General features: G+C 42.2%; 1 protein-coding gene across 1 annotated transcript in view; it reads left to right on the top strand.

The window, feature by feature from the left end:
• The first annotated feature begins 7388 nt into the window (after positions 1–7388).
• The window catches only part of lgr6 (leucine-rich repeat containing G protein-coupled receptor 6), a 37896-nt gene continuing 30956 nt past the window's right edge, over positions 7389–14328 (top strand). Inside the window, exon 1 of the mRNA XM_028582270.1 lies at positions 7389–8575. Within this exon, the coding sequence (XP_028438071.1) occupies positions 8355–8575 (221 nt within the window). The 5' untranslated portion in view covers positions 7389–8354. The remainder of the gene's footprint in view (positions 8576–14328) is intronic.

Here is a 14328-nt window from a genome sequence, read left to right as displayed (position 1 = left end):
CAAACATAGAGGAATGTAACTGTTTCTCGCAAAGACATTAATCTAAACTATCAACCTACAATCAATAACTCTTTTATCAGTGACACCTAAAAGAATTCCTCATACCATAATTTCACAATCCTTTTAAAAGAACATTAAAACAGAGTTTCCCAAGTCAAGTGTTTGGAATTAAAGTCAAGTTGAGTTGCAATTAGTGTATGCTTTTGTCAGTGTGTGTCTTATGTCCACATCTCTGCTGTAATAACACATAAAGTAAATCTTGGGCAATACTCATCAGAAAGGGAGAGACACATTCCAAAAGGGACATATCACAACAATGCACTTCATAATGTATTTGATTAACGTTGAATTAATGGAAACTACATCCAGTTGGGTTTTTTTGCTGTGCTTTCTACACCTTTAGGAGTCTACAGCAGAGTCAGGACAACTGTCAGCATGCGTGTACTGCATGGTTAGCCTCACTGCTCTAGAAAGAGCATGCGGCGATATTATGGCATGGGAAAGGCTTCCTCTTTCCACAGAACACCAACGTCATTGTCTGAGCAACTTTTGGATATTTATCACTTCTGCTTTCTGAAAATCTTTAAAGGCCAGAGTGTGGTCAGCAGAATGGATGACAGGATAGTTTGTGCTGTGATTGAGTCTGAGCTGTTGTGGTTTAAGTCTTTGTGCTGAAAGTATAGTAACAGAATCAGAGAATTAAACAGCTTTAATAGTGTTAAAGCTAGAAGAGTAAGTACAATGCTTATGAAAAGTATTAACCCCCCTTTGGACTTGTTTTACAACACTGAGTCACAGTGGATGTAACATTATTTATTGATTAGCATGAAAAACTCCTTTTGAAGAGAACACTTTTAGTAGCACATGTATTTGTTTTTACCAAGTATGCTTGACGTTGGACTGTCACAATGTCACAAGACCATGTAACCTGATAGACTGGAACTTGGAAGGGGCTCTCCTGCTGCACAACAGACTATATGATCAACTTCTGTTTACAGTGCTTCTAATGGAAAGACTCTGATCACACTCCACATTAAAATGCCTTCTCAGCAGAAAAAGATTCAGGCCTACGTCAAAGAGGATTCTGACCAGAGGAAAACCACAGATGAACACTGACTAAAGGAAAAAGAGAGATTTGTAAATTTTTTGTGAAGGTGTGGACTCAGATGTATTGCAATAGGCAGTTAATCGAAGAGGTGGATGCAAAGGAGATACTACCTCTACAAAAAGTACTCGTCATAGTGGTAAACACCAGTACGTTTTGTTTTGTCTACAGGGATAATAGTATAACGCTATCTATATTTAAAATTTTACACAAACAATATAAAGACGGATATTCAAACTATCTCAAACACTGTTTTGGCATTGTTGTACTGTAACACCTTTTTCCTCATTGGCCTTATCTGCAATATGTGCTGATTTATCTGTCTGGCTCAAATTAATAGTACTGATTTACTGCAAGTTAGGTTGACAATCAAACAGTAACATGGACTTAACATTTTACACCTATGTGGTAAGCATAAATGTTAATGTAAACAATAAATATAAATAATGGTAGGCTATATGTAATGATCTTAATAAAATCAGCCCTAGATCTATAACAAAATGATGGCCTGGCATTAAAAATCTCCCTTATGTTTACAACAACTTATTTTGGATTATTTTCAGTTAACACAAATGATAGAATACATGTTTTGTACTTTATACATCGTTGAATATATATTTTGAATAAAAATACTGCTTCATGAATTTTGTAGGTTTATCTCATGGGGGTTCAAGGGGTTTGACTGCGTTGCCTGTGAATTCAACAGCATTTATTTGCAAACATTCATAAAAAACAAACAAACATTAATCTCAGCTTGTGCCATTGTATATCTTAAACACAGTAAGCTTGAGTTTATTAAGGATTTTGCAGACTGTGAGACTAGAGTGTGTCACTATCATCTGGTTGTTCAGTTCCTGACCTGAAGCACTGATGCTGTTCTGTCTTATGGCTGATGATGGCGCCATTTCATCATCTAATTCAAAAGTATACTCTGGAGGCCATAAAGAGCAGTTCGCACAATATAATGGTATGATTTAATACGATTATTGTAATCATGATTTTAGTAATGATACGTTTCATTCTTCCCAGGTGCCTAATTTCCGTTTTTATTGCTGTAATCTTTCAACTGCTGGAATTCTCTGAGTCTAGTGTGAAACCTACAATAATAAGGCTCCTCTCTTCATCTCTCACTACATTGTGTTGAGTCTCCTGCTACTCCTATCTAGGTTATGCATGAACAGGACTCTATGGAGACAGTCCAATAGTTTCAGTCACTGTTAACATTCCACATCAGTCTCTCTCCACACTGACATGACTGATACTATCAAGCAGAACTGGGTACGACGGCACAAACATTCATCACTCACACACATGCATGCACAAGTGCACACGGACACACACTGCTGCAGACATGAACTTGCACACACATACAGAGGCATGATAAGGCAGTCTTTGCCACAGTGATCAACCCTTTATTTCTAGGTCAATCAACTTTTTATAGATAGTATTTATAGGTGTAACAGTCACACAGACAAACACACGCACCTACATACCCAAAAGCACACACCCTCTGATTGCAGCGCCACTGGCGTTGCTCAGAATAGCATCAAACAGAGTTGAGCGTCTTTGGCAGTGTACAGGTGCAGACCTGTCTGCTTTAGTCAGCCTATTTCACCATATTAACCCTCGTATATCACTCTGTCACTGCAGAGAAAACAGAGTGGAGATCAAAACACAAGAAAGATTTGCCTTATAACAGAGCCATCTTAACATCAGGAAAAGTGTTTGTTTATAGTGCATTTAAAGTTATCTACCATCTTAAAATCATTTTTGGGGGGCATATTTTACATGTTGATATACACAGTGCACTCTGGATTGAATCAATCACTCAGCTTAATACACATATGTATTGTTTGACGTGTGCCAATGAAGATGTCATGGTATGATAATATATTGGTGCACAATATTATCTAAAAAATTAATGAAATAAGATGAAACTCCTTCAACAATATCAAAACATACTGAAGGTGTCTTCTCCTTTGCTGCTTTGGCTGCTAAATAGGTTAGGTCTTTTTCTGTCACTGCTGAGAAGACTTTACTTTCTTTATCCACTCCCATGCACAGTCCACAGTGTGCAGTATTGGAACAAATATTAAAGCAACAGTATAACATATTGTATTTTTCATCGAGATGTTTAGTTATATTGTTATTGTCCCAATTCTTAAGTGGCATAATTTTTCAACAACTTTTTCCTGTGTGTCAGTAGCTGATGCTACTAATACAGATACTATTTTACACAATTATAATACTGATACCATGCAAATATTTTATTATTCTACTAATAAAAAATATAAAACTGTGTCTGAGTAAACATAATATTCTAAGCTTTGATTTAAGATTATATTAAACAAGTCTTGTGTATAAAATAGTGTGCAAAGTCTTTTAAAAGCTATACAACTCTGTTTTTGTTAGCCAAGCTAGAGATGTGGCCCTATGAATAGCAACTGGTCAGTGCACCACTTCAGTGGTTGGTCGGTCTGGACTGAAAGATCGCTACAACTATTTAATGGGTTGCAATGAAATCTTGCACAGCCCTTCACGGTCCCCAGAGGATATCTTTGCTGATCCCCTGGCTTTTCTCTAGCACCACCATGAGGTTCAAATTTGTGGTTTTGAGTATAATGTCAAGTCAACTATTGGATGGATTGCCATGAAATTTGGTACACACATTTATATCTTCTAGCACCATCATCAGGTCAAAGTTTTAAATTGTCCATCACGGTTTATGAGCAAATACCTGCAAAACTAATGACAATGGTGAACATGGTAAACATTATACCGGCTAAACATCAGCATGTTAGCCTTAACACTGCATGCATGTTAGAATGCTGACATTAGCATTAATCCAAAGCACCACTGTGCCGATATACAGCCTCACAGAGTAGCTAGCATCGTTGTAGACTCTTGTTGCTTTGTGTACAAATATCCTTCCTTTACATTTGCCTAACATACACATCTTGCTGACATGGTGTGTAATGTACTGTTGTGTATAGTTGTGTATTTTGTGTCTTGTCCTGTTTGTTACATGCTGCTGTAAAAGATCAAAATACAAATGCTGTAGCAATAACAGTCCTGTGGTGTGTTACAGAAAAGACACAAACCTACGACCCTCCAACTAAGGTGAAGAGCTTGCTTGTGATGGATTGCTTTGCTGAACTCCATGACTAACCACGTCCTCGGTCCTACTATTGTCCCACACGAACTACAAACACACAGGAAAATACCTCCACCCCTGTTTTGCCCACTCACCAGCACCCCCTCCCACCTCCCACCCTTGCATCCTCATCCCCTTACCTCATCCCCCTTCTGCCTCTTTCAACCATTTCTGTCCTTTGTACTGTGAGATGCAGAGAGGAAGAGAGGGACGGGGGAGGGATGGAGAGAAGGAGTGGGTTCTTTTGTTTGCTTTCAGGTGGTTTCACATGAAAAGCCAGAGAACACACCTAGGTTGCCGCCACCGGCGACACACGCCGCCTCACTTGCCTCCGCTGAGTATACTTCAGTTAGCCTTCAATTGCCTCTGCACAAATACAGACACAATCACATATTTGCGAGCATATGCATCTACAGGCATCTGCATGCAAGTGTGCACAAATAGACATACTCTTTATAAGAGGTACTGGAAGGTGTTGGATGTGCAGAGGGGTGGTGCAGGGGATGTGGGTGAGGAGGTGAGGTGAGGTGGGATGGAGTGTGTGTGTTTGGGGGGGGGGGGGGTTGATTGCACGGCTGCTTTCTCTGTTCTTTCCCTGAATGGACTCTTCTTGCTGCAAGGAGCTCAGGTAGCCGTGTTTCTATGTGTGTGTGTGTGTGTGTGTGTGTGTTTTATTCCCAGGTAGACCACGGTGAGTGCTCTCAAGTTAGTGTCAGGTGTCAGGTAGCTACTTGTCTTTGTGTCTTCAAGGCTGCCGTTGCTTGGATAGTGTTTACAGCCTAGAGAGGGAGTGAGGGAGGATGGGGGAGGAGAGGGCAGGGAGCTATGGCTTTGATCTGATGCTGACTGCTTGATAGCGTGTGTGTGAGCAGGGGAGTGAGTGGGAGAAAAAATGGAGAGAGAGGAAGAATATGAGTGCACGCATACTTTTTCAGTGGCATGTACAAATGTCTGCACACATGCTAACAACTGTGTGTCTGTGTGTCTGAGCCATTCATTCAACCCCGGGCCAGACCAAGCCTTTCTGGAGCCCTGAGAAGAATTTGATTTGACCCCTCCCCCCTTTTAATTATTGACACACAGGGCTTAATCTAAGTGATACTGAAAAATAACTAAAGTGCAAAACACATATTATGCAATGTCACGTCATACGACGCGTGTCAATTGACAGATTTATCCCACTTTAAAAAAAAAAAGAACTTGGCCGGTTTATTGGGATTCTAACTTTTTTACCTTACACAGTATACACAGGCAAACTTGTAGATGCCATTTTTATGTCTCTGTGTGAAGTAAGAAGACATGCTGAATGTGAGATTAGCCTGGCTTAGTTAAATTACTGATGCTAAGGGATCAGTAGCAGCTCTGCTCAAAATACACCGCAACTGCTGTGGGTTTAATACTTTAGTACTTAATCGTTTTCCCAAGTACAAATGGATGTATTCTGTGCCTTAGAATAGGCTTGTCTATTTTCCAACAAACTACTTTATAAACTCATTTTAAAGATGCTTTTCACCTCTCTGTTTGAAAATGAAGTGAAATCAGGTGCTGCAGTGTAAGATAGATATGGGAAGTCACCCATAGGGGAAAACTGGATTACACCGACTCACATTTAACCTTTCACACATCCATCAGAACCGTCGGTGCAGGTGCAGTTTAAACAAGTACGTAGCTGACTTTTCTAAAAGTAAGGAGCGCCATGTCTGATTGTCTGCATATTTGTGATTGAAGGGAAGAAGGATAACCAATGAGAAGATGATAAAGAGACCAATAAGAGAGAGAGAGAGACAGGCAGAGAAAGACAGGCAGGAGACCAGACATGCAGGTTTTTACAGTACATATGTTATAGGGCTCCCCTAGGGCCAGACAATTAAAGAGAATTTAAAAAGATGACAGAGCTCAGTGCGCAAGAAGGGGAGAGGCGGAGAGGCCAGGGAGTGGAAGAGTTTGCAGGTGTACCGTATGAAGAGCATGTGCATGTTATGCAAGGTGTTTTGCATCTGAGGTAGTGAAAGAAATCACCTGAAAACAATTCACACAATATTTTTAAACCGACAAAAGACAGAGAGAGCAACAGTGTGCATTCCACTACAAAGAGGGAGAAAAGACAGAGCAGATAGAGAGAGAGAGAGCATGAAAGAGAGAGAGAGAGAGAGAGAGAGAGAGAGAGATCATGAGAGAGAGACTATGTGAAGAACAGCTCTGAAAGAGTTTTTGTGGGGACATAACAAAGGCCCCTCAGAAAACACAGTGGCATAGGAATGTTAATTAATTAATGAGAAACTATTCAGCCTACAGGGAATGGTGGAGAAAGAAAGACAGAATAGAGAGACAGACAGACCAGTCGGAGGGGTAGACAAAGTCAGACTGGGTGCAAAGACATTTATAACTGTATCATTTGCAAATAGCATGGTGTGCACTTATTCTAGGCCCAGTTTCTATGCAACATGTTGCATCTCTGTTCTGGTTTTGTATGTGTGCTTTTGCGTGCATGTAACATACTGCTGCTGCCGATTGAAAGCCTTGGCTCCTCAAGCCTCAGCTTTCCAGGAACTAAGAGAACAGCCTAGTACTTGCTGCTGGGTAATACGCCTGAAATCTAACAAAAGGAAAGATTGATGTTGGCTCTGCTTTGAATGTCAAGCCAGTTTTGATTTCTTTCATTTGTAATAATTATACTAGAATGCATCATTGGGCGGTTATGCAACATCCTGTACTTACAGGTGCACAGCATGTAAAGCTGAGTTGTGTAACATATGAAGCAGAGTCATTTTATAGCATTCTGCATTCGGCTGTGTATAGCCCTCATTTGTGGTCTGTGTTTTAGGAAAAGTGCAAATTTAATTTTTAACATAAAATATACGCAGCCAAGAACTATGTGTTGTAATAAAAGACAGGGAGGTCAGATGAGATTTTATTTTTTTAAGATTCTGGGGAAAAACTGCAAGTGAGCATACAGACTGTGAAATACAGATAGGCTTTCGCCCGAGGCAGCTGACACTTCTTCACAAATCCACACTCTTTTTCTCTATAGACCGGAGTGTGTGCATGTGAAATGGATATGTGAGCTCCTTTGCGTCGGTCACTCAGAATCTGTTATTTTCTATGGGTGTCCAAAGTGCGTGTGCGTATGCAAGCATTTGTGTTTGTGCATGTGATCACGACATTCCAGCAGCAGAAACCTGAGAAGGTGTGACTTACGAGACACTGGATTCGGATCTTTCTGGGGACTGAGGGGTGCTGAAGTGTCAGAATTCCAATTTCCTCCAAACAGTCACTCCCAGTCATACACTCTGACCCTCTGCATCTCTCTCACACCGTCATACACACTCATTCTTATCCTCCAGAGCTTGCTTTTTCCTCCTCTCTCGTTCAGCTATAAACACTCTCTCATTTTCTCCCAGTTCCATTCTTAAGGTCCCACACGGAGAAATCTAGTGTGGTCTCACACCACAGTACTGCACTGCCACCCAGCCCTCCTCCTCTTTTCTCTTCCTCAAACCAAACACACACTCTTTCTCTTCACACTGAGCTTCTAGGCATTAGAAAAGGGGGAAAGGAAGAGAGGGAGTAGGAGAGGGTAGAGTTCGAGAATCGCGGGCCCCTCCTACTTTCCGGAGATGCTCCAGCCCATCCCTAAATTGTGGGCCAATGAGGGTGGCTCATTCACAACTCATGCACTCCTTCTACAATAGGTAAGGAGAGGGAGACAGACAGAGCAAGAGATATATATATATATACAAGGAGTGAGAGAGAGGGAGAAAGAGTGACTGTGTTTGGGGGAGAAAGATGATGAGGAAGGAGAGGGCAGAGTGAAAGGGGAAGAGGGAAGAGAGGCAACAACAAAGTTAACCCCTGGGGATGAAGTGCTGACTGAGAGGAATAGAGAGATGAGGAGATAGAACTTGTGTCAGGGACAGACAACCTGCACAGGAGAAAAAGGCAGTAAGAGGCTTTTGAACAGAGCCAGGAGCCAGGATTTGGAAACTCAAAGAAACATAGGGACCTGCTTGAGATAAAGCTGCTTCTTCGAACATCAGAGAGGACAAAAGACAGAAATCTCTACAGGTGTAGTTGCAGACAGGTGGACAGTCAGACATGCTGCCTGTGCTTCTGTTTCTCTGTGTGGCTGGAGGAGTTTGGGGGTCCGTCCCCAGAGTGTGGGGGTACGGACGGATCCAGGACAGACAGGGACCGGCGGCCCCGCTGTGCCCGTCTCCGTGCCAGTGTGAAGAAGATGGGATCTTCGTCATGGTGGACTGCTCGGAGTTGGGACTATCGTCTGTGCCGACCAACCTCAGCCCTCTCACCACTTACCTGTGAGTACCATGCTGCTGTTACAACAGTTGGGGAGTTCCTGGATGTTGTTATCTTGTCCCATTTCACTTTAACCTTTTCACCTCCAGCCCTCTCACTTTGTCCTGTTTCCTTGACCCAAATCATCTTTTTCTTGTGTATCCACTTTGTATCTCATCCCTCATACTCTGTGCTCTCCAAACCCCTTCACTTCCTTTCTCATTTATCATAACTTAGTGCCAATTTGTTTCATTTGAACAATAATAAATGTGTCTGCCAATCGTGAGTCCCAACAGCTAGTCTTATAATTTGTAAAGGAAAAATGCTAGTCAAGCTGGGAGACCTCTTTTAAAAATAGAGCAGAAGGCAACAGTCTCTTAGATGTGTGGCCAGGAAACAACAGCAGAACCTGCATGTACATAAAACGTACAGGGCCAAGAGGGAACACGTGTGTGTGTGTGTGTGTGTGTGTGTGTGTGTCTGTATGTGTGAGAGATAGTTGACCACTATGGCAAAATTACTGGACAACTTCTTTCAGTATCAGGTTTCTGAGCACCAACTGGAGACCGAGCGTGAGAGTGTGCACATGTGTATGCCTTTGTGTACATGTATGCAAGTGTGTTTGTGTGTATGCAAGCTGCAAGCACATGACAGAAGCATGTGTTTGTGAAAAAGGTGTTTGAACACAGATGTCTAAATGTGTGTTAAGTTCAATGCATTTTATGCCACTAATCTGTGTCTCACTGTTTGACACCAAAACTCAATGTTTACACAAATCCAAATTATTTTTATCAATTCTTTTTTTTTTTTTGCTTGATAACCTGACAAAATTGCCTCATTGAAGGACTATGACTTCATTTTTAAATAAGATTGTAGTATAAAGTATGTGTTTGACAGGCTGGCTAGAGAAATGCCACATGCTGTTAATACAATTAGAAACATGATCATTATGTTACTCATTAACAAGGTTTTTCATAATGAGATGCAGAAATTAAGTCCACTTGACCACCAGGAATTTTTACGACCCATAAGAGAAGCTTTAGACTTAAATTATGTTAAAGACATCAGATCTGAGCAGTTTCTTACGCAACCCTGCAGTGGCTTAAAGCGAGATCTTTCAAATTTCTTCACCGCGTAGGCCTCTGAGGACAGATTAGAGACACTTTTTGATAACTGATATTGAAGTGATAGAAGACTAATCCAGGAAACAGGGCGTGATAGAGCAGTTGCTCACTTGGGGCTCTACAACTATTACATGAGTGGAGGGATAGAATTTAGAGGGAGGGAGGAAAGATCAACAGTTTACATAGCAAGCGACTCTAAAAGAGACACATAAAAGACTACTTGAAAGATGCCCGACTCTTCAGCTGTCTTGGGAGCCTACGATGGCCAGATTTCACTGTGTTCGTTTGAGAGCTAAAACACATGTATAGTTTATGGAGGTGAAATATGGTCTCTCAGTCAATCCAGGAATCACTCTACCATGTCACAAAACTCAGCACACTCAAATATACTCACACACAAGATGGGATGAATCTGAGAGGGTGTGTTGAACCTCTCAGTCTTCCACTAAAATAAAAACAGTGATGACCTGAGACCCTCCCTGTGAAAGTCTTCATGGCTCTCAACTGCTCCACTACAGCCACGCAGCCACGCAGCCACGCAGCCACACACACACACACACACACACACACACACACACACACACACACACACACACACACACACACACACACACACACACACACACACATCCCTACAAACAGAAGAGTAATTGCTCATTTCCCCTTGTTACCTAACAGTGGAACTGGACCAATTAGTGAGTTTGAGGGTTGATTTAGAATGAGATAAATAAACTCAGAGACCAACCGCACACGCCCACACACACAGGGACACACATTACTGCAGAGAGGAGAAGAAGGGAATGTGAGACAGCAGGAGAGATGCCGCAACAAATTAAGATAAGAGAATCATAGATTTCTCTTTTGCTTCGCTGATAAAAATCATCAAACACAAACAAAACAACCTCCCCTTCCTAACCTTGCCCACATTCTCTCTCTCTCACACACACACACACACACACACACACACACACACACACACACACACACACACACAGCAGGCTACAGTTTCTCATTTCGTCCTGGAGTATAAAAGGTTACAACAGCGGAGAGCCGGCCCAAACCCCACCAGGATCAGTCGAACTGTCCAGCACGCCCCGCTGCGCTGTAGAGGCTGGATTAGCCTCCCAGCACATACTGTAGGCCACCGAGGTCACAGGGATTTGCTTGGGAACAGTCCACATTACAAACCACATCCACACAACGCTGTGAAAGTATATGACATCATTCACCGGTGTCATCCGAGAGCTCTTCAAAGTGAGCACAACTGCTCATGCAATAGTGGCCGAGAGGGCAATTCAGGCTATGCATGATTCACTCTATTTTCTAGTTGTTTTTTTTTGCACATACATTTGGATGACCCTGCTGCATATAAGCAGATACATAATGTAATAACAAAAACAATTGTATAACAACAATGAGGGGAATACAGGTTGACTCTGCAACAGAATTGAACTTTTCTGAGGGAAAGGTGCTCCAAGCAACTCAGAGCTGAGTGGGTAGAGATTTATGACAATAGTCGTTTCCGTGGGCAACACATGAAATGAGCTGTCATGTGAGACGCTTTGAAACACCTCTTTGATATTAAATTAGAGAGGAAAGACAGTGCCCAAGGGTGTGTGTGCATGTGTGTTAATGTGTGTTGAGTTTGAGAAAACTGCGTACAGTACGTACACCGGGGATCGATGCTGTTTTATGTGTAGCTGCAAGCGAGGTAACTCATCATGAGAGATGGCTGCACAGTGACACAATAAGTACCCATTTGTCACAAATATTAGCTTGGAGCAAATTCATGAGTCAGCTGTCCCCCTTATAGATATATGCACCACAAATATTTAATCATGTTGAGAATAATTTATATGTTATATGTGGCTGGTTTCTAAGGTTGTCAGGTGCTTATGTTCACACATCTCACTCTTCCTTCAGCGGTCACCATCGTGTGCATGTGTGTAAAGAGGAAAAGAGTGTGTGGGTCCGGGCCTGTTCTGTGACTGGAGTTGAGCTGCGATTAGGTGATGCTTTGTGGTAGCGGTGAGTGCGGTGAACTTCTAACGGTGTTTTTGCCGAGGCCAGGAAACCACAGCTAGCACATTACCAGACAGAGGAAAACCAAGGAGTGTGTGAGTGCGCGCGTGTGTGTGCATGTGTGTTTGAAGACCACCCAGACTGCTGAGAGATTTTTTTTTCTAGCAAGTGGAGGTGAAGCAAGAATGTAAGAAAAATGGAGAGAAGGAAGATGAAGAAAAGTGATGAAAGCTGATGAGGAGAAAAGTGAGGATTAAAAATTGGTGACAGAGAAACGCATGTGCGCGCGCACACACACACACACACACACACACACACACACACACACACACACAGGGGACAACATCCTCCTGACCCTGTATGGTGACCATGACTGTAACAGTCGTGTGCGTGTCATTTAGTCATTATGGAGATGGAATGATTCCTATCACGAGCGACCGGGGGTCACACTGTAAACATCATGTCTGAGAGAAAGAGAGAGAAAGCTCCAAGGGATGGAGGGGGAAGAGGATTTGAGGTGGAAAAAAATTACAAAAATAAGAGAATTGCAGAGAAAAAAAGAACAGTGTGTGTATGTGTGTACTGTCAGTGGAGGGTTCTCTATACAGCAGCTATCTGCTCTAGCATCAGTGTCCTGGCTCCAGATGTCTATGGTAGCCTCCTCGCTTCATACACTGCCCTCCCTCTCTTTCTCTCTGTCTATCCTTCCTCCCCCACCTACGTATTCCCCTTTCCTCACCTGTTTCCTGTGGCCTCCTCCTTTAGATAGAACGAGAATCCATACATTAAGTGCTTCAGGTGTGTGTGTGTGTGTGTGTGTGTGTGTGTGTGTGTGTGTGTGTGTGTGTCTTCAAAGCAGGTGTTGAAGCTAGTCATCCAGCACTAAGTTTGAATTTCTGATCACTGATGTGCATTGTGCCTCCTAAATGCAAGCATATAGCTCAGGGCAGTGGAGTGAGAAAAAGTGAAGGTTGTGTACCCAATCCAAATGGTAAATGTTTTCAAGGTGTGTGTATGTGTGTGTTGGGGGAGGAGGTGCTTTGGCTACAAGCCAACTAACTAGCAGCTGTGATCAGAGCTGGGGAAGAGAGTTACAGGCATTATACAGAGGAAGAAAACAGTGACATATGTCATCATAGTTAATCTATTCTGCTTATAAAGTTGCCTAAAGAGGAATTTTCTGCACAAAGTATTTCCTTTCTCCATTCTCGATTACTTCTTTATTCCTTCCTTCCTGCAAATTTGAAGTGTTTGCCTCGAAGTGTCAATTCCTCAACTCTCTCTTAGATTCCCTGGAGGCCCAGCGGTGAACACTAGCAGAAAAAGCCACTTTGGCCTGCTACAAAGTGATATTTATGCCATAAGGGTGTTGGCAGTCAGCGTTGGATAGTGCAGTGGTTTGTGATTTCCTGAAAGCAACCTGGGAGGCTTTTAAATGTCGCTCAGGGACAGACGGCAGGTAGGCAGGTAGAAGAGAACAATGGAAACAATGACAATTCCCTCGGGAGCGGCAGGCAGGGAAGACACAGAGGCCATAGTGTGCTCTACTGCTCCATATCCTGTCCTTTGGAAAAAAGTAGAAAGCAATCACGACACAAGATCTTAAAGGGAACTAGGGTGGAGGAGGTGGAGATCAGTAAAATGTAAAATGGATAATGTGTTTGGAGTGGACAGTGCATGTGGACTAAACACAACTGTGGTTGTTATTTGTTGGGGTCAGACCTGTGCTAACCGACTGGATATGTAAATCTGTATATTTCATGTGATAGCAGCATGATGCAAGTATGACACGGGACCTAGGAATGTGCTCTGTGTGACGTGTGGTTGAGGGGTGAAGGGCTGCTTCTGACTGAGATGATTCAGAATGCCTGCATGGCCCAGATTCCTATTCAGCCCCTTTCTAACCCTGGGAATCCATGGGAATGTTTGTGTGTGTGTGTGTGTGTGTGTGTGTGTGAGTGCATGAATCAGTGCAAGTGCACTTGCTCTCTCTTTTCCACTACAGAGAAGGCATTGTCTATTCCTGGGCCAGGCCACGACAAATGTCCCTAACTGTTCTAGTGCGTGTACATGCATATACACATGTGCACGCATGACCTGTGGGTTTGCCAGGTGTCATTTGTGTCAGTGCAAGTGCCTTGGGTTAGATAACATATACACATACATTTGTAATACATTTTCAACAGTAACAAACCACATTTTCTTAAAAGGAGCAGATTGGTTTAAAACAAAATTAGGATTTGATGTATCCACTCATCCAAACGTTCTTGCTGCAAGAAGTTTACCCCAGTTTGCAGCAAAAAAGATGCTCATTTGCTGTTGTTGCTTATTGATTTAGATCACAAAGAGAAACCAAATCAGTGCAAAAAAATAATTAAGAAATATTTTACAACATGCTTGTTTTCTTAAGCAAGTTGATCGTATAAGCAAGTTGATCGTATAACCTTATATTTTATGGTTTGTGTAGTGTGCTTGTCTTGCCTCTTCTATTTTGCCATTTTCTTTTCTCGCTTCTGTAAAGCACTGAGCTTTGGTGCTATAAGTTGAATTATTACTTTTGTGATGAAAACGGCCCATAAAACATTTTGGTAAAAGTGAAGTGTAAAATGACAAAAATAGTGGGCTCTAGA

This window comes from Perca flavescens, chromosome 7 (genome assembly GCF_004354835.1).
Source record: "Perca flavescens isolate YP-PL-M2 chromosome 7, PFLA_1.0, whole genome shotgun sequence".
In the NCBI taxonomy this organism is placed as follows: Eukaryota; Metazoa; Chordata; class Actinopteri; order Perciformes; family Percidae; genus Perca; species Perca flavescens.
This window is presented reverse-complemented; position numbering and strand designations above follow the sequence as displayed.